The following is a 22001-nucleotide window of genomic DNA, read 5'->3' as shown; positions in this document are numbered from 1 at the left end:
TCTACATTACGAAACACATTATTTCACAATTTAATCTATTTACTCCGTGAATATTGTACCTTTGGAGCCTGGACGGATGACAAAATATCGGCAATGATTTGAACGGAATCCTCTTCATCTGGAATACTGCTTTCTTCACCGTCCTCCGACGTGCCGACACTGTTCATGTCTTTTTCTTTGGCTGACGGCCTCCTCAAACCATTGACCAAGTCTTTTTGCATACTGTCCAACTTGAGTTTGTCTTGATGTTTTTTTTTCAACTTAATATATTGTCGCTTAGTTCGTTCATCTTTATAATAAATTTGACCTAAAGGTGGGGAATGTCCGAGACGAGTGGGACTGGGTCCTGGATGCCCTGGTGGTATACTGGTGTGGAAATGGGAAGCGGGGAAACCCGTTGGTAGGCCTTGATAGAATGCTTGTTGCGGTTGATTTGTGCTATTCCCTGGACCGGCACCCTAAAACAACGTGAAAATGATCTCAAACGTTTAATTAACTGGAACACTTTCTGAACTGATTTACTTAAGTACATTTATACTGGCTTAAATGCACGAAGACATAAATTACATTCAATGTGATCAGACGCGAGCAATGTGTTTTTGATTGAATTCTTCGCAATTTATCAAATTCCAATGATTAATAATTGTTAAGTATTATGTTGCATTATTATCAATGGATTCCCCGAACATCATGCCAACAACATACGTTAACAATTTTTACTAATCTGACCAAATATATTAAAAAGCGTAATCTGCCAATAAACATTTTTGAATACACAAATTGTTATTACCTCTCTTTCTGAAATTGTTTTTTCTTCTTTTACGTTGGTCATTTCTTAACAGAATAAAATGCGCTCACAATTTATACACGTATGCAGCACCACAAATAAATACACGTAGGACTGTACGATAGCTGATTCGTTGGTTGGTCTACGTCATTCATAAACAGCGAAACGTGGATGTGATAAGAGTAGCAGTTTCCAGCACACACAGTTGCTAACGGCAACTTTAATAAAGCCATTACTACGTACAATAATTTTATCAATGAAAAAAATACTGATAAATAAATATCTCTTTTATAAATTAAAACAATCAAAACAAAAACGGACATTCTCAGTTATCAGTCTTGCGGGAATTTCGAGAGAGCAAACATTTCTCAAAATTAAAAGGGGATTTTCAATTTGATTATATTATTTATCAACAAATTATTTATAAACATTAGTGTTGAAGATTGTACAAATACGAAAACATTGGTTAACAATTTCATATGTGTGTAGTTCAAAACTCGTAACTGCAGTTTTTTCCCGAATTATGAAAGTGTTTCTAAAATTGGACGTGATTGTGACTGAAAAACAACGTGTTTATAGTAAAATATAATAACAACGAAATTTACACCACCACACAAATGATATCAACCTTATCTGCCATCTGCACTGTTATTTATCTAAGTTTAAGTGTTATATAGTATGTCTCCGGATAACGACTTCCGCATTACTCATTCGTAACGTGTCCAACATTTACGCCAACACTTTAAAAAATTGTGGTTTATTGATTTATTATGGCTGGGGTAAATATAATTTGTGTTGTCCTTTTATCAGTTTTCTGACGGGGAATTACTTCAGCTCATTTAAAACAGATAAATAACAGTAAAGTTATTCGCTTAAATAAATGTTAACATTAAATAATGGCAACTGAACTTAATACATGTGCGCTTAATACAAAAAGACAAAATATATATGTCGAGTTGTACTAACCGATAACCGTTTATTCATTGTTTAATAATTTACACATTGCTATGAAGCTATAATAATTCATACTTCTGCGATGTCTCTACAAATTATAAAAGCGAAGATAAATGTGACAACTTTAAAGAGATTTTATCGATTCCCGTCAAAGTTGTACGAGTGAGATGGAGGTTTAAATAATGTTTTAAGACGGATCGAAAATGCTGGTGGTTTTTTACAATAAAAGAAGCGAGTTGGGATCCTCGCACAGTTTGATTTTCATAAAATTTCTAAAAACCAATCTTTTATGTAATTACTCGTACTAAAAAAAGTGATTTCAACCATCTTTGCTTTTATTCCACTTTAGCAAAAATTTAAATGACCTCAAGCTTTATGTAAACACAATTATTATTATTAAAACGCTTCTAATGAGCAGCTTCCCCTTTTATAATGGTATGTTACGAAAAAAAAATGCATTTTAAGCTCTCTATGCAGATTAAGGTTAATAAGAAATTCAAAACTAATGAGAGTTAATCAGACGATACCAATTAAAATGTTACATGGTACATGGACCGGAAAATATGAACTTCTTAATTGTTAGGGTCGTTTAGTTTCTTACTCTCGAAATATACGATGCCTAAAATTCAAATCCAATTTCTAAAAAAAACTTTTGATTCGGTATTTTATGAATAACAAATACCTCCAGGTAATTAAATAAACATTTAACCACTCAGAAAAATATTCATTGTTATTAAAAACGTTGCTTCATTCTTTTTCCGCGTATTTTTCCTTTTTATATTTTCTTATGATTAATTTTTTTGGAGTGTTATAAAAGATCACAAAGTATTTAATACTAAATGACGGGGATGTACAAAAATTGCTGATAATAAATATATGTATGTAATTGGAAAATGAAGAAAAAGTTCTTCTCTTGATTGCATTATTCATTATATTGTTTCCCGATACAGTGCGGTATAATTCATGATGTTTATTCTGCTGTGCAATAATGGCACGAGGGTTAAAACCAATATGCGTATATCAATACGTGGCAATCTATCGTACAAGATTAGAGTAATAATTCATGAACGACAAATAGTAAGAGGTCCGGATTGCCGCCAATCGTGGTGTTATTGTACTGGATCAAATCGGGCGATTGTAAAACGGTACTGAGGACGTACGACGCACTTGAGATGTATCCGGAGGCCTCTTGCGGGAGAGTTCTTCTAACTTGTAAATATTTCTTTTCAAACGGTGAGTTTCATAGATGACTGCTCAATTGAATATTCTTTAAATATAATGCGACCCTCGTTAAAACCCTAATTCATATTTCAATTACCGACTACATTTGGATAATGTGAATAAAAAATATGTATATTCACATTAGCGAACTGTTTTTGTAAGGAATAATCACGAAGTACCTACAATAACAGAAACGTTTCACCTTGTCCCTTGGAAGGAGAACGTCTAGACAAAGAAAGTCCCGACTATCATTCAGTAACAACATAATGGCATACAAGTTTTAGACTAATTAGGGCTTTCTCTGGGCTTTCCCACTGAACTTACATAGTGCTGAGGATTATGTGAGGTTAATGGCACGAGTCCGGTTGGAGGTTGTGGGGAGAGTATCACATGGCGCAAGGTGCCGCTCTCGTCAACAATTTGTTGTAAGACATGACCTGGAGGAACTTGTACTGGCATTGCAATGGGTGGCGATGAATTCGTTGATACCATCGGAACTGTTACAGGACCTAGAACAATATGCATAATGTTAATGCAAGATCAACATACATTTTTGTATGGCATAGAATTGCTACAAACATTTACAATCTCTTGACAGTACCGTGAAAAATTCATAAAGCAGAACTACATAATAACAAAAACAACAATTGTTTTTTTTCATCTCAACACAGGATGTTAAAATAAATGTCACTGCCTCAAGAGACGTTCACATTTTTAGTTCTGCCCTGCCACTACTGACGCACATAATTGCTTGTAGTCTAGACGAATACGGCCTTTTATTAGCCTGTTTATTCCAAATACGTTTAAATTACACTTTTTTTAATTGTGAGATTTTATTATCACAACTGAAAGGTCTTATATTCTTATGCACGCAAAAATTAACAACAAACACCGCAACAAAAAAATGTTTCAATTATCAAAACTACTAGCAACATAGAATTTCGTATTGAGAATATTAACACAGGTAGTGATTTACAATGAAAATGTATTCTAATTAAAAAAAATCTATAGCGAGCTTCATTTTTTGGTTTCAAAAGTTCATAATTAAAATCTAGTGGATTTTGTCGATCATATTTACCATTATCTTTAATTCAAATTACTATTCATCAATTTAATTTTATTCGTAAATTTTGTCAATAATAAATAAAATTAATTCGAATACAGGATAATTCTTTTAACTCAATATTAAAAAAAACTACCAATCACAACAAACTTTATTGGCAGCTATAAAACAGTTCGTAAAACGTTCGGGTACATGGCTTACATAAATTTTTATTTTCAATTCTGGTATCAAGGATAATTTCAGTTTTATTATCACAAGATTAATACGTTCTGGCGAAGAATGAAATTATTAAGTCATCATTTCTTTCATATGAAATGTTTTACTACAGTTCTTCATGACTTCGATAATTCGTTATTGATTTTATTAAACCATAAACCTTGAGAATGTAGCATTTGCGTTTTTTTGTTTTTTTTTTTTGTTAAAAAGTTTGCAATATTCTGCTACCCTAAAATGATGCGCTGAGATACGTTCAACTTTTTGTACCCATCTCGATAGTCTGGTTTCTCCTTTGAAACCACAACTATTCAGTTTACTGTTATCGATTGCTAAAATCTCTGTAGTCATCTATTAAGAATGTTACTTTTAATTAAAACACGGTTGTGTTTTAGTCCTCCTTTATTTAGGAAAAAGCACACATTTTTCGCAGTATATATTGTATAAACTACATAACTATTTACATAGATGATTTTTATTTATTTTGAGGCGCCACAATTACATATATAGATAATTGTGGCGCCTTAAAATAAATAAAAATCATCTATGTAAATAGTTACAGGGTGATTCAAAACGAACGCACCAACTACTAGCAGTTGTACAGTGAGAACATAAAAAAAAAAAATCCCAGCTGCAATTAAAAGTTACAGTGTGTTGAAGTTAGAAAATTTTAACCAAAAATGTTCTTGGAAAAAAATGTTTTTGTTCCAATTATACAGGGTATTTCACGAGTGATAATGAGCCCCACGGAATTGAAAATGCAACCCACACTACATTTCCGAAAAAAGCTGGCTACTGAAATTAAAATATCCAAAACTTAAAATTTTTGTTACGCAATTTTTGAATAAATCTTAGTCAATTAATCATGTGCTTGTACGAGTATATGTCAACAAAAAAAAAATGTGGAAAAATAAGAAAAAACAAAAAAGCATCAGGAGAACATTTGTATTATTTTTGCACGTTTCCTCTCACTCTATATGATTACAAGTAGTTGGTGCGGTCGTTTTGATACATCCTGGATGTAGTTTATAAAATAGATACTGAGAAAAAATTTTGTAACTTTTGATTTAATACAATTCCTTGATTTATTATTGTATTCTAGATTGTACATAATATATTATTCAAATCAAGGTTTCTCTTAACGTAGAGGCAGCATTCGTGGACACTGGACAGGTTGCAATTCACGATGCGCGCAGACTAACCAGTCACCTGGAGCCAGCCGGGACCAAAGACGTCCTTGACGATGCCAATGTCCTCTAGTTGTTGGCATAGGTATAGGCTACCGTTTGACCTTCTCATAACGACTTTCATTTCTGAAAAATAAAATTCCAGCGCCTTCCTATAACATGTTTTCGTTGGGGCACAAAGACTGTGTTGACAACGTTGCTCTGTTACAAAGTTGGGCCGATAGGCAAGCAATTTTCCAATGTTTCTGAATTATTATTAAATTACATATACAACAAAAGAAAAGTTATTTACTGTTTATTCGATCTCTGAAATTGTACAAAACAAATCTCCACTTTTTAACTTGGTGTTTGATAACGTTCTTTGTTACGTAACATATTGTAGTGAAAAGTACCAATACATTGGCTGATTTACAATAAATAAAAAATTTACATCATTAACACAACTTCATTGTTCTTTATTTGGTAACGATGCATCCACTTGATTAACTATCCAAACGAACTGCACTGTACGTGAGGTTGTGCACTCTTATTGAGTAAAAAGTGAACCAAAATATATATGACGTCGTTTATTTCAAAATTGAATGATACTTTTTTAATTTACAATTCAACAATGAGTCGATGTAAGTGTATACAAAACTGTTTAAAATCGTTTGACTCATAAATCTAAGGAAAGTGGAACAAATGAAAATAATCAAAAAGTTATTGTAACATTAGATTTGACAGGTATGTGGGTAGGCAGAGAGGTCGTCATCAATTGTTATATGTAAAAGGAAAATTTTACGTAGGTTTAATTAGTAGAAATTAAGTAAAAATTTAATTATTATCCTGATTTAAATATAGGGTGGTAACAAAATAATGCACAACATTCGATTGGATTCAACTTAAAGAGTTATCCGTTGCTATGACGACGCTATGACTCATCTGACGCTTTTGAAACGGAACCATAATGCATTTTTTACTTCACTTATTTGTCAACAATTACGATAAAACGTGTTCCTTGTCAGAAAAAGCATTGTACACATTTAAAAGATCTTTGTATTTTAATATTTTGAAAGCTCCTCAAAAATGTTGCGAAGCTTTTATAGTTCGTCCAGCGAGAGATTGGGAGATTTTAAATTGTAGGCTTGGAACCTAACACTACAAAATGCACTAGAATACATTAATTAGAGCATAATTTCAGGGCAAAAAATGAATTTTACGGGCGCTAGGTACAGTTGGTTGCGAAAAAAACGGGAAAAGAAAATTTTCCTAATGTAAATTTGGTCTTGTCCATTTGTCAATTAATTGTCTACTTGACAATAAGTATCAAATGATGTTTAAAAATGTCATTTAATTTTAACAATAATTCTAACCTATCTCTCGTAAGAAGGTTTCAACACTATGAAAATTTTAAAAATGTGTCAATTTTGTTCTGACAGTTCCTGTTTTATTTGCAACCAACTGCAGTACTTTCTTTGCGTAGAATTTAGTGATTTTTATGTGAACCAATCTCTCACTGGACAAACTATAGTATAATTTTAATAAGATCCGCTATTGGTAGTAGGTGTTTTGTCTAAATGTTCTACTAGTTTGAATATCAAAATAAAAATAACACCTCTAACTTACAAAGAAAGAATTGATACATTACAGATGGTTTGGTATGGGAATAGATAACGGAGCAATGGGGACGTCTGTACTTTCTTTAACTTGAAGCACCCGAAGAGACCTACTGCAGGTTCCATTGTTGTTAGAATTGTCCCTAAATTCCACGAATAAGTAAGAGAATCTCTCTTGTCAGTAGTCAAATTGTTCAGAAAAAAAAAAACTACACGCTTACCATGTCCAGTTGGACGTGGGTGACGTTTTGTTTTTTTTTGTCAGATAGGTATTCCATTTTCTCTTACGAAGTAACTTTTTGCTGAACGGCATTGTTAATCGTTATAACAACTGTCGCTGTTGGTCACAAAAAAATCCACACATCCAGCATCTAAGTCCGTCAACGACTTATTGGCCCTTATTTTTTCGACGAACGTTGTACTGCTACGCATTATTTCCAACTTCGTCAAGATGATTTACTTTCTGCTATAACTATCATTTTTCCCGATGTTACTCAATCCTTTGTTCAAAATGTTCGACACTAGTAAATGGACTACAATTTGAACTTTTATTCTAACCAATTTGAAATTTGAACAGTTCCTTGGTGATACATATTTCAAAATATAAAAATTTGAACTTTGTAATGTGGTTTTTAAATTTTTTTTTAAGTAACATATTGTTATCTTTAACGAGTAAGGGCCGGTCGCACCAACGTGAGATAAACCTAACTACAGATTAAAATATACGAAAACATTGTTATAACAATAGGTAACTAAAGTAACGAAGCATTTTAACCTACAGTTAACTTTAACTGGCGTTGGTGCAACCGGCCCTAAGAGTTATATGGCGTAAAATATGGATATAGTAAAAAATGTTCGATGCCGTTTTAGTAACGTATTAGTAAGTACACCTGTCAAAATGATATTCACATAAAACTTCTTAAGATATCTTCTATTTCAGCGTTTTTTCATATAATCAAAAATACTTGCTATTTTTAATTTTGTGCACACGTTATCACTAACCTGTATGTACCGACACTGTGGCATCAATTCTGGAAGACTTTCATGGGGTAAAATCAAAAGGACAATTGTGTGAACAGTTTTCCAACTTTACCGATGGTAAGAAATGTTATCAGTTATCACCAGTGGATAACCGACCTCATCGTCTCAGACGGATCGTAAACATGTGTACATACTTGCTTTCATGCTTTCTTACATCTTCTTTGATAATGCATTTATACAAACGTACCAGTTTAATAAAATAAAATCATTCTTCATAATGCATGTATGTGTTTACGTTATTTAGATGTAGGTACAAGCAGTCCTTTGCTAAAGTTCTCTGATATGACCGGTTTGTTTTCTTTTCACAGAAATAATTTCCAGTATAAAAAAAAAGAGGTTGTTAAAAACATAATTTTTGTTGATTCTGAACATACTGCGGCCGAGAATTCAATAGAAGATTGACAATGAATTCCGTTTTACTCACCACACTAGATAAAAATTCATCCTAGATATAACCAATAACCACAAGGAATAAAATTGTGTGTATCTTATTTCAGTTTAATAAATAAAATAAATCAAATGCACAGGTTTTTTTCATTTATTTGCGTTCATAAAATATGTGATTTTTAAATCGGTTAGAAGCGTTAAAAAAAGTGTCATAGCGGTTATTTTTTTCACGCGTTTGCGTTAAAAAAAGTGCGGTAACGTGCAATTTTTTAACTCAAATATAAAATTGGACATAAAGTAGTGTGCTCTGTACGTTACCCTTTGACATTTATTCTGATAAACTGCCAAATCTGCGTTTCGTGAAAGTGGTCATTTATACCGAGCGATCCAAAAGTCTTTTCTATCAAGTAATTATTATAATTACACCATAAAATAATAAAAATGTGAAATTAAAAATATCAAAGGATACGGACAGACTAATAAAACATATTTTGAATTTTCATTTAAATATGCGCCAAATATGCTGCAGCCCAACGGCATTCGGTTCCACTGTCATGACCCACTTGATAGAAAGACTTTTGGATCGCAATATATTATGCCCAAAGCTGTACTTTTAATACTACCAATAACAAATAAATTGTGATACAGAATTTGTGAAATTTATTTAAACTTATGGGGCGCCAAAATGTTTTTGTATAAACTCCTGAGTTCACTGGCTTGTTATATAAATAACTATTTCTTTTGTGTTTATGTTTTTTAAATTTCTAATAAGTAATAACTGTCGTATTATTCTATAAAAAGCTCTACAATATGTTTTAAAAAAATTTGTTGTTGCTATTCTTTGCCCAGCGAGAGATTGGGAGATTTTTAATTGTATCTATTAAATTAACCCAACATTACAAAAAGCACTAGAATACATTCATTGGAGCATAATTTCAAGGCAAATATGTTACTGCTTAAAGGATATATTTCAAATTTTACGTGCGCTAGGTACTACTTCCTCTACGTAGAATTTAGTGGTTTTTATGTCAACCCATCTCTCGCTGGGCAAACTTTATCAGTTCATCTTTACTATACTTTATTATCATCTTGAACGTATTTTTTAGGCATCCTTAATGAAAAAGGTAATTTTACGTACTCCCATGCGGACAATAAGTAACTCTTTTTCGGATGCACTTTTCAGGCTATCTATTGGTCTGTTTAGTTAGTTAACAACGAAACCAAGTAAACCGACTGAAAACAAATGATTATTTGACAGTTAAATTTAATCAAAGTGTTTTATTTGCCCGAAAAAGTGTTGTATCGTTTATTTCTGGTGCTTATTTGGTGCACAATAAGAAAATGAACGTTCATATAATCGATAGCAACAGCATGATGAAGAAATATCTAATACAACAGCCAAAGTGATGTATAATACGCCGCCGGACGGACATCGCAGATGATATTCACAATAATTGTCCTGTCACCATAAATTATGTAAATAAGTAATTGTATTGCAAACATGTTGTAAATTTCTCGTTTTACTGTAATTTTTCCAATGATGTCAATATAGTTCGTGCGGCGCCTCAAAAAATTTAATGTGCACCTCGGCCAAAAAGTGCCTTTTGTCCTCGCATGTTTTCAAGTCTCGGTTGTGCCTCGACAAGAAAACCCAGACTTGGACGAACAAAAAGCACTTTTTGGGCCTTGATACACAAATAACTATTCTGTGTAACCATATTTCGAGGCCATTGGTAAAGTAAATGTCATTTTAATATTTGATACAAATCAGAGTTTCCATGTAAGCCTGGCGTTTGGATTTTTCGGGTATGAAATTAGAAACCGCAAAATTCATAAAACGTACTTTTTAACTCTGGAGCAGTACCTACACGAAACTGAAACATAACTTTCACTACAACTCTCTTCCGGCATTTTTACGATTACATATGTATTTACAAAATGAATTGTTTTATTTATGTCATTTCCATACCGACGTATTTTTGTATTATTGACAGTGAAGCCAATTTTGTTTGTTCGTTTTATGATAATTACAAACTTTCGGTTGTACAAAAAATGTTGTGTATACCTGGGCTAAGAAATCCTTTAACATCCTCGAGATTGTCCGCCTCGGCCGCAAGCGGCCTTGGCGACAATTTTTTGTTCGGTACGTTAAAAAATGATTTCGCGGCTTAATATATCGTGTGTTCCACAAAAAACTCACTCGCAGCAAGCCATGACAAAAGTGAAGTATGTCTTAGTACCAGATGTGAAATGATCTACTAAAGTAAATTTATAGGTTATCTGTCACAACTCACAATATGATGAATATTTGTATATAAGTAACAAATGAACTACTTCCAATGATGCTAAAATCGACATGACCAGTCTATCTATCTCTATAGTCATGGCATACTGCGAGTGAGTTTTTATTGGAACACACGATACAAATTATTCAAAGTTAACGATTTTCATCTAGATACACGTTCATTTTAAAAAGTCGATTTTTATTTTATCAGGTCTTACTGTTAAAAAACAAACTACATATGTATTTGAAAATTACGTTAGTGTAAAAATAATGCAGTATTTTCGTCGTACCTAATTTGGAAAGCTAAAATAAAGTTGAAAAGTTGACGTTTGATAGGACTTTCGAAAAGAATTACGTTTTGAATTGAGGGAATTCTTGTCTAAATCAAGTAGGTACGAGTATCTATCCCCTGTAGTCAACGTCGACATAGGTACCTACTTTAGTAACATTCAAAATTATTTGTATTTTATAAGATCACACAAGGCGCTTTAAACGACATAGGTATAAACGCAAATATTTAAAGTTGTTTCTATAAGGATGATTTCACCTACTAGCGAACCCAAAGATAAGGTTATTAACTTTATTCTAAATTTATGCAAATTTTATGCTTTAACCAAATTTGCTATAAAATAAATTGAGTACGTGATAAAACAAAAACTATACTAAATTTTAGATTGTTTGACGGTCATGAAACTTCTAAGGCCCATCAATTTTAATTGAAATATATAGTACAAACAAGTATTACTACTTTCATCATCGCATGCACTGCTGCTGTTTCCGGATCATTAAAAAAATCATTACAAAAGAAATAAAAAAAATCCATTTCATGATTAAAAAATAAAAACATATTTGTAAATTGCACCCACACATTGTCGTATCCATAAATTTGTATTCTGACGTTATTTCTTGATTTACGTCATGGCTGACGTCTAGATGCCTCACTGATAGCGGAACTAATTATTTTCAAATATTTTCATACATTCTAATTTTCAAAATGATCGTGGAATTTAAAATGCTGAAATATAAATATATCATTCGAAATTATCAAATGAAATGTTTCAGATAAACATAAAATCCACGATAAAATTCAGTGAGTGAGTGTTGCATGCCTTTGTCTCCACCAACAAAATTTGAAAATGTTATTAAGAATTTGCGGTGGGAACGTAATGTAAATTTTAAGATAGATTGGGAACGAGTACGTTATTTTATCACCGTACTTTCATTGAGCTTAATATTAATTACTAAATAACAGCATCTTTACATTTATCTCTACTAATTTATCAATTGATTTCATTCGGGTAATTCTGCATAGTTTAAATACAAAATGATCAGTACAAATTTTTTATTCATACTCAAGTGCAATTCAAGAAAAAATCGCTGAATAGATTAACATTTGCACAAGTTTATCCAGTTTTTAAAGGGTTTCAAGATTGTCTAAATATACTTCTTAATATTTTGTCATTTAATGAAAATTATTTAAAAATTACGTCATTTTGTTACAAAATAGTTTAACTTCTTTCATTAAAAATATAGGTATTTATATTAGTAATGGTGATTTTATGACTAGTATACAAGATTTACCTAAAATGTTTGAACATGTTAATTCATACATTAACGTGATTTTTCAATTTCAGCTGTTTATTGATTGGCAAACATTATTTAACGCGTTGATTCTTCATGTAGTTTACCCTGAGCGAACCGATAACTCGCAATAAGTGACATTAGATGTTCCATTACTGCACCACTTAATTGAATATTTATTATGGCCATTAAACTAAATAACAAATCCATAGTGCACTTCACCGTAGATACTACATAATCAATTTTAGGATTGTTACGTTACCATTTTGTATAATTAAGGAATATTATTAAAAAAAAAAAAAGTATATAAAATTGAAGATCATACAACAGTTTATTAAAACCAAATTGGTTTGATCCACTTATTTTAAATCGAATGAACCTAAAAACAGTTTGTTTGGTTAAATTAAAATTTTGATAAATCAAATTATGGTATGGCGTCACTGCAGCTAAAATTTATTTCAAATTGTGAGAATGAAAGGTGGACTTTGTAAATGACAGCAAAACAAAAAGTGAACAAACGTTAAAATTGTACTCGAGGTTTATAATCAGGGTGTTTATCGTTTGCGAATGAACAGATAGGGTTCAAAAGAAACCTCTGTTGTCTTTATTTTTTCATAAATGACCAAAATTCAAAGGGAGACGGTGTCAAAGGACGCCGCGGGAGCAATGGAATGAATGTGCCTCACCAAATTCGCTTTGCATGGCGCAGACGTGCGCTGGACACATCTCAGGTGGCGCCCCTTGAATGAAGTACTGATTGTCAGGGTAGTATTCTCCATAAAGGGCACAATACATGTCAGCATTCTGTTGGGTGTCCACGTTTTGGCCGGCCACCATCCCTGAGCATCGACTAGCACTACTACCGCTAAAAAACACACCACTGCTCTGACGCACTTTTACTAAACACTATCACCATTTAATATCGCAATAATGCACCATCATATAAACAAATCACAGATACTTTAAATTTCGTTACAATACACGGATGACTTCGAGCTGGATGGGGGCACCTCCTTTAGGCCTTATACATTGGGCTAAAAAAAGAATAAGACATGGGAGTATAGTATAGAATAGAACTAGAATGTTATTTTCAACTACAACTTCAACCGTTAATATCTAGAATGACAAGCGTATCGCTCGATTATAAGTATTATAACTTTCGATTACTTAACTAAATTAAAGGAAAAATGAGAAACTGAAGCAGGAGCGACCAGATGGGCGAAATGAGTTAGTACAGGAACCGAAGGTATTCACCGAGTGTTTCTTGACAAGTCCCGAAAAAATCAGAAATACCGAGTATGTAGTAAAATTCACGAATTTATTACTATCGGAAGAATCGGCCATACATCCCTACCTACGTAACTTTAAAAGAGAATCTATTCCTTCTACATATTATGCGTACGTACTGAGACCCTAAGTTACTACAATTTGGTCAACAAAAAAATAGAGAAAATGGGCAGATATCGAAAACAAAATATCTGAAAGCGGCATAGCTTAATAAACTGTCACTTGCCAATTTTGACATTAATGTAAATTTTATTTAAAAATGATTTTCACTCGAAAAATCAAAATATTCATATTTGCAAAATGGGAATGAAGAAAATTATGACTAGGTTTACCAAACACAACCTTGTTGGCGTTTTGACAAACCACATTTCGTTACAGCTGTTGGTACGATTAAAGCCACGCCACACGATTTTAGAAATTTTGTTTTCAATAGTCGCCCATTTTTTTCTTTTTTGTTGATCATATTGTAATGAGCGATCAAATTAATTTGTAATCGAATTATCATGAACCCGAAATCGTATGTCGTTACTTGAGCTCCACGCTCCAATAAAACACAGCTTGAACCATAGGTTTGATCTCGACATCAATCGCAAAAGACATACGGATTCAAATCCATGGATGAGCCGATTACAAATTAATTTTATGCATGTATCACAATGTTAGTGCGGTATATATTTTTGTAAGTGTGAAATTTCAAGTTAATATGGTTATTTTTTTAGGAAACTGCAGAGCAATTTATTCTACCACCAGTGTAAAAATAAAGCGTCAATGATATTTTAAAAACCTTAACTCTAATTTTAATATGTTGACGTGGAAGTGTTATTAATCATAATCACACAACTCCGTGCATCATTATTTGAACATACGTGATTATTATCACATTTCACAACGAAAAAAAAGCATGATCATTAAAAAATCACGATTAAGGTAATTACCCCGAAATGATCGAATTAAAATCTATTATTCTGGATCTGTAACAGAACACTAACTAAAAAAACATCCGGTTTAAGAGATAAATATTAATTAAAATGATATAAAAGTAGGTATGTTTTTAGTTATAATCTATTAAGTTATTTTAACCTAATGTTGTTACTACATGTCTTTTATCGCAAAATTCATTCATGTCCTGATGAGATAATCTAATTCCTGGTTTTTCGATTATATAACTCAACTGGGTTGAATGAGTTTATCATCATCTCGGCCCACGTGTAACAGATGACCTCATGACAAATTTCATTTGTATGAGTGATATTTATTTACAAGACAACTCCAGTACATACTATGCACCAAGGAAAATAACTTGCCAACATGCAGCAACTCTACCCGTTACCTTCTGCATATCAATTCAAAGTCTTCCGATCAAATCTTAATATTCGCAGCTTACAAGTAACTAGCGTGAACTTTCTTTTTGAAACGTAAAATTCCAAATCCTGTTTTTTAAAAACTTGAATACTCTATTACCTTGTATTTTCATATGTGTGGGTAACTACTTCTATTTTTGCTATGGTTTTCAATATCACTTTACGAGTGTTCTTTCATCTTTCATAAAGAAGGAAAATGAAGAGTTCAGTGAAAAGAATTTCTCGGTGTTCAGGAATTATCTTGTCGGATTGATAATAATAAACTGCGACTTTTAGACGTTGATATTTGAAACATTGTAAGGTCTACAAATGTTAACAAAAAAACACTTTGATCCTGCTAATTTCACTAGGAAATGGCAGTTCCCTCTTGACAAAATCTGCGATTATGAAAACTAGAAATCGATTAATTTCGATTAATCAAGTTTTAATGGTATAATGTTAAATTGGCCGCGATGATTGGAATCAATAAGTAAAAGGTAAGATTGTTTGCAAAAAGCGTACAGTTAAATTACTAATTATTTATGGTTTGTTTAATAATGCTTGGACATACATAATTGTGACGATTATATTATTTCAACATGATTAATATCGACATAATTTAAATTATTAAAACAATTAGTTAACCAATTAAAATCTATTTATAGCAATAAATGCCAGATTAAAATTTTCAGTTCAATGTTTTAAGCTTCACTTTATTTAATAACTAATAATAATAACGATTCAACTTTTTCTGCTCACATAGATTAATTATTATTAATGTTTATATGTTGTCTCGGTATGTCTGTACTATAATAATCTTATTTATGGTGGATGTGAATATTAAGTTTATGGCTTCATTTCTAATGTTTACATTTGTGAAAAAGGAATAATAATTTTTTAATACATACTAGCATAGCAAACTGCAATTCATTGTGAAAACATATTCGGTACATTCTTATTAATGTCTTGCAATGAGATGGTTCAATGGTTAATATATAACAAGAAATTTTGAACTGAAATATGGATAAAAAAGCTGATATCTACATACCTACATGCAGTGACTTTAGCAAAATAACTCCGATCTGCACGTTAATGGTATTTCAGTGAAAAATGTGACGGTGACTGGTCCTTGAAAGCGGATGTCTACTTTCATTTTTGCGACTTCCAAGATTTTATCTTCGAGATCGAAATGAAGGAAGAATTTCAACAGAATCAAGTATCATGGTCGTTATTATTTAATTTGACTTATTTTGTATTACCACACCGGTCAATAAAGCGTTTTCAATGGATATCCGTCTTTCACTTCAACCATCCATCTTGATTGACACGGATATCTCTCCAGTCTACTTATTCTTTCTGCTGTTTTTATGGAGGAAACAAACAGCGGAATGCGAACTATATCGACAATTCGACATGAACTATCGTTTCTGCACACAGCAAAATGTTACTACAGCATTTAAAGCAATTTTGCTTACAAGAAACGCAATGTATTTTTAGCTGCGGGTGCAAACACAATCAAAATTTAACTGCGTTTTAAAACTTTTTAATAGCAAGCTTACCAACTCTTCATATTTTGTTAAGATTCGGCTCTTAACGCCGAAGGACAAAGTTGAATTGCAGCTACCAAACCACGGAGTTGTCGGTAATTCCGCGAATCATCTTAAGACTACTGACGCAAGTAAATGCCAAGCTTTTATTGTAATTGACTTTTCAGTTGTTTTGGTTTAAGAATTTCTTTTTTTCCTTCGTCTTTAATAGGACTCATTTCTGATTTGAAATACATATGTATGTTGGGAGGAAATTAAAATATGTTATTCATTTTGAAATTGCTGTTTTAAATTACCCATGCAGATGATGTTGGTTACTAACATCCAGTTGTACCACTAGGTAATGCAGTCGACTGCCAAGGTCGAATCAGAAGAGTTTATTGTACTCGTTATTTTAAATATATACCTGAATATCTAGTGTAATTTTGTTCTTCATTACGTGACCATAATATTCCTTCCAGTTTTCACATTTCCAGTAAGAAACGTGTTCCGTATCAGAATTTCCGTTGCTCAAGGTCTACGACTATTTGATTATTTTACACGATTAACTGACAAATTCATTTGAAAATATGTTGGAAAAAATACCTGACAAATGTTTACTAAAACCACGTGAAATGTTGATTGGAAATCGGTCATTAATTAATATGCTTGACTGATATTACCAGCAGTAACAATAATTGTTATATACAGCACTATAGTTCTTGGTAACCTTCCAGGATAAAGAAAGGAAAACTTGAACATCCGTCCATCGCTGTCAAGGCAACCCACTAATACAGTGTGTACGTGCTATGTAAAGTTATTGGTTTCCGTCAGAAATTTTTAAATAAGGCAATTGTTTTGGAGCGGACCACGGGAAATTGTTATTGAGAATAATTGCGATTCTTTCAAACAGGAAATATGGTTCTTGCTTTTACATTGAGGCTGCTAGGTTACGTGTTATGAATGGTGAAAGTTGGTGATTTTTTTTAATGTCACCGCCACCATTCTATTGACTGTTGCTAGCTTGCTACAAACAACTCATGATTAGATTATTACATTCTCATTTCATATTATGATGCAACGAAACACGATAAATTTTAAATAACAAGGATCGAGTGCTCTCGTCTTAGAAGTGAATCGATTTGGCCTACTTTTATTGAACTGTCTTCATCAGACAGACGAAAAAGAAAGGATAGGGTTGGATGCAACTGTAGAAAATAGATCTAGAAATACACAATTTTTGCACAAACATGGAGAGATAATTTGTTTGATGAGCCCTTCTTCTGGAGAATTCAAAAGAATTGGTTAATTATTGCAGTGAAGATAATTTCAATGTTCTACAGACTAGTCAACGTTTGAATAACCGATAATAATCAAAGATGTATGAGATAATAGTACATATTTCAAAATAAGAAAAAAATAAAAAAACCAATACACATTTACCACACAGTACTGGTGTAGGTATATCTAGTCGTTTTGGATGAAAGTTCTTTTCGAAGATAAGACAACAGAGGTTATTTCTGATCTTGTTTCCGACAACTAAGCTATAGACAAAAAACACATAGTTCTTAGGAATGTTTTCAAAAACAATTTTAAGAAATACAATGTCGATTTGCATAAAATCCGTGGCGCGTTCACCAAAGAGATATTACTGAAAGGTCAACTGATTGTTGAGGCATTTGCGAATTCCAGTTAAGAGAACTTGGATCACAACCGAGACACTGTTGCTAAGAGAAAATCGTGAACGATATTGACACGGGTGGTTGCTTGTAATTGTATAAAATTAACGACAACTTGAAAACGTTATGATTTTTGTTTCCTCACGATTTAAGTAGGTACATATTTATTAAACATGTCTTACTTCATCTCAAGCCAAACATGTTTGGAATGACCAGATTACTCATGTATTCTCTTGGGCTTCCCCGTCGTTACTTGAGTCGATCAAGCAATTATTTTTATAAAATAAAATTTTCATGTTGCAAAACAGAGTTCTGTGTTGTTAAATTTAGCCGTCACGGTTAATTAAACATTTATTCCAAAATTTTGATGAATGCTGGTGATCTACCCAGTTTTTGCAAAATTATACCAACAGCAAATGGATTAAATATTTACAATTGCGCTTTCTTCATACTTTTGACAGAAAGAAAGTACAAAATAAAAAAAATATACTGGATAGGTTGCATTCATGCTCGTCGAAAAAGAATGTAAAATTGCAGCCATTTGTACTTTGTTGCATGTTTGGGTTGATAAATTAATATTTTAATAGGCAGAACAGTCATCAATTGGAAGGTCAAATGACATCACTTAAAAGTCGTCTGGATCTGATGTCCTATATGTTTATTGAAAATCGTAATCAGGAGGGTAAGTTTCATTTGACAGCGAGTTGACAATCTTAGTTTTTATTAAAATATTGGTAGGTAACTAACAATTATGCAATATCATACAATTTTTGTTTTAAATATACAACACGGACAACATAATAGAAATAAACATACATCATCCGATGTATTTATATCGAGCAATCTTAAATTGCCGTTTGCAATTCCCGAGCTCTTTTACCAAAGCTGGTAGCGTAGACTGAGAAAAAATTCGCAAGTATCACGATAATTCGGTGTGGATTGTTGTTTGTATTTATTTTTTGAATTTATTGTATTAAGCTGCCAAGAATATCAGTGGACCACCAAACAACTCGATGGCATCTGGCATCTACATTGTTTACATGTAATGTAATGTGTAATCATGGGTTAGATGGACTTTCATCGTTGTCGCAGAAGCGTCAGTGATTTTAATTTATTTATAATTCCACTATTTGTCAAAATTGATAAAAACTTTTCTAGCTAAGAAATAAAAATTTTGGAAACAATTGAAATGTGCATTAGATAATGAAGTTTAAAAAACTTTAATTTTTATCAGTGAAAGGCTATTTAAAGAATTTATTTGGATAAATTGGTAAGATTCTATACTATAGATTTTGCTGCTGCAGTCAACGGGTCAAAATGTTGCAACTCATTTTACCTTGAACATTCACTTATTATTAATACATAGACAGCATGTATTTTTACTTTCATAAAAAAATACATTATTGACTTTTGTTAAGAGTAGTAGTTTGGACAAAAAATAAGAGTGATCTTCCTAAGAATGAAATCATTACAACAGTAAAATTAAATATGGTACTGAAATATCTGTTTCGGTATGGTGCCATTAAAATCGCATTTACATTTCTTTAAATTAATTTTGGCGCACATTATTCAAATTATAATTTGCGTTTTAAGAGATCAAAAATATCCCGGAGGAAATAACCAAGGTCGTGGAAGACCCATATCATGTTATGCCACTGATATTTATTTAAAAATAACTGTTCTCCATAATGAAATTTTGTGAACCGTAACATTTTATTTGCATGGACGTTCTAGGCACTGGATTGTAGTTATCACTTAATATGTTTCAAATATTTTTTTTAATTTCTTCTCATGTCAAATTTCATAAAATAATTCTGTTATGTATTTGATCAACCAATGCTACATGTTTTAGGTATGTATATCTATAATAAAGTATAAAATCAGAACTGGTATTTTCCATTGAATATTCTTCTTTGTATTATTATGCTGAGAATACCAAAGATCAAACTAAAATAGGTATAAAGAGCGATCAAATTCATTTGTAATCGAGTTATCCATGAATCCGAAGTCGTATGTCGTTACTTGAACTCCACGCTCCAATAAACCGCTTGAAACACAGGTTGGATCTCGACATATCACTCACAAAAGACATACGGATTCAAATCCATGGATGATTCGATTACAAATTAATTTGATCGCTCGATATAAATTGAAAGCACTGCTTATTAAAATTATTTTGCATTTTTTCCATAAATGGCTATGCTGGACGACTACGATAATTCTGTGATTCACAAACAGTTAAATACGATTAGGCACGTATTGCATGTCGTTTAAAGAAATCACAGTTCATATTTTTCATTATAAAAAATTATACAAAGTTCAACTTTGTTCACAATTAATTCCTAAGAAATTTGCGGATGTGGAGATTACCAACGCAAGTTTCGATGAGAATCCTGACAGAATATGTGCGGAATTATCTAGGATGCCGGTAACAACAATGGGCGGAACTATATAAGAAGCTTGAAGAAGGCTTCAGATTGAGACGATACCACATTACGTACGTGAACAAGCTTCATGAAATTTTTATTAGGTGAGCAAAAATTATAATTCTATGGTTCGAGTTACTCTTTCTCGAGCAAATAAATCGTATGTATAAAAGAAAAATACAAAAACAAAAAATTAATTTCATAATGAAACGTAAACAAAACGTGTAATAATTAACGTTAAAAATATGTAAAGATGACTCAATTGATGGCTAAAACTAACTTAGCATTACATATTACGTAAATCAATTGGGGAAAAACCGTGATTTGCCGGCTCATGGTTACATTGCATAAGGATATCTTCATTTGCTGCAAGTTTTATGCACGATTCCAGAAACCACATGAGTCAATTTTTCTATTAAATTTCGTTTACAGAAAAAGCTCCCTTGAGCGGACACCGTCGGTCTCTAATTTTTGTGCGTTCAACAGAGATGTCCGCTCAAAAAAAAAGACGAGATCATAACTCCCTTATTTATCGGAGGATTTTAATGATCTATACGTACACCAAATTAAGTGGTTGTGAATAGGCTACAAACGGCTTAATAAAATCACGTTTAGTCCCAAGGGCTTTAAGGCCAAACTGTCAATTTTTTTTCAAATTCGTACACATACTTTTTTTTAGTAATTCTGATAGAGATTTTTGCTGCTGATGCCTAAAAAGGGGAATCACCCGGCAACTGGCTCTGGCTGGTGGCGACTGACTGGAGCCGCGTCTACCTAAGAGAGCTTTATTTTCGAAGAGGGAGGAAAAACTGTTGTCCACGTCCGTTCAACAGAGTGTCCACTCAATAGAAATGACTTTCTCAACAAACCTATAGGAATTAAAACGGTGCCCAAAGAACTGTCCGTTCGATAGAGCAGTCCGTTATGGCAGCTTTTACTGTTATGTTGTTTTCAAATTTTAAAGGGGTATTTTAACAATGAGTAAAGAAACGACATGAGCCTGGTTGTTAAGAACGGTCAAGAACTTGAATTAGTGGGTGGTTTTATTTTAATCCCCAATATTTTGATATTATTGACTGATGTGGTTTCTGCAATCAGCGATTCAGTTGGACTATCCTATTTGACGAGTATGTTTATAAAATTTGAAGAAACATGAAACAGGTAGGTACGTTTTTAGAAAATTCCCCCTATTACAGAAAATGATAATTTTGTTGGAATAAGTTACGACGAAATCCTTATCACAATCGTTTTCAATATTCTTGGTAGTTAAATCTACGATGACGCAAGTGCAGTAAAAGTGCATCGACTAAAATCCAAATAATGTCTTAATATATGCAAGCAACATCGTTTTTGTGTTTCACTTTCTATTCTTTTGCGCCAAACGAACAAACCTACGGGCAATTTAAAATCTAATTTTAAATAAAAATGCT

General features: G+C 32.4%; 1 protein-coding gene across 7 annotated transcripts in view; it reads right to left on the bottom strand.

Moving 5' to 3' along the window:
- mtgo (miles to go) overlaps positions 1–22001 on the bottom strand; it is a 37892-nt gene that overhangs the window by 4397 nt on the left and 11494 nt on the right. For 3 of the 7 annotated variants that reach the window (XM_069046454.1, XM_069046453.1, XM_069046452.1), the window contains exons 2-4: positions 13000–13347; positions 3287–3471; positions 60–458 (exon numbers count right to left, since the gene is read on the bottom strand). In XM_069046454.1, coding sequence (XP_068902555.1) covers positions 60–458; positions 3287–3471; positions 13000–13150 — 735 coding nt within the window. In that variant the 5' untranslated portion in view covers positions 13151–13347. Of the gene's footprint in view, positions 1–59; positions 459–790; positions 949–3286; positions 3472–12999; positions 13348–22001 lie in introns of those variants that run through there. The other 4 variants (XM_069046457.1, XM_069046451.1, XM_069046456.1 and 1 more) reach the window with 2 other exon arrangements.

Source organism: Tenebrio molitor, chromosome 5 (assembly GCF_963966145.1).
Source record: "Tenebrio molitor chromosome 5, icTenMoli1.1, whole genome shotgun sequence".
NCBI lineage: Eukaryota > Metazoa > Arthropoda > Insecta > Coleoptera > Tenebrionidae > Tenebrio > Tenebrio molitor.
The sequence above is the reverse complement of the archived record's forward strand: the minus strand, read 5'-3'. Positions and strand labels throughout refer to the sequence as shown.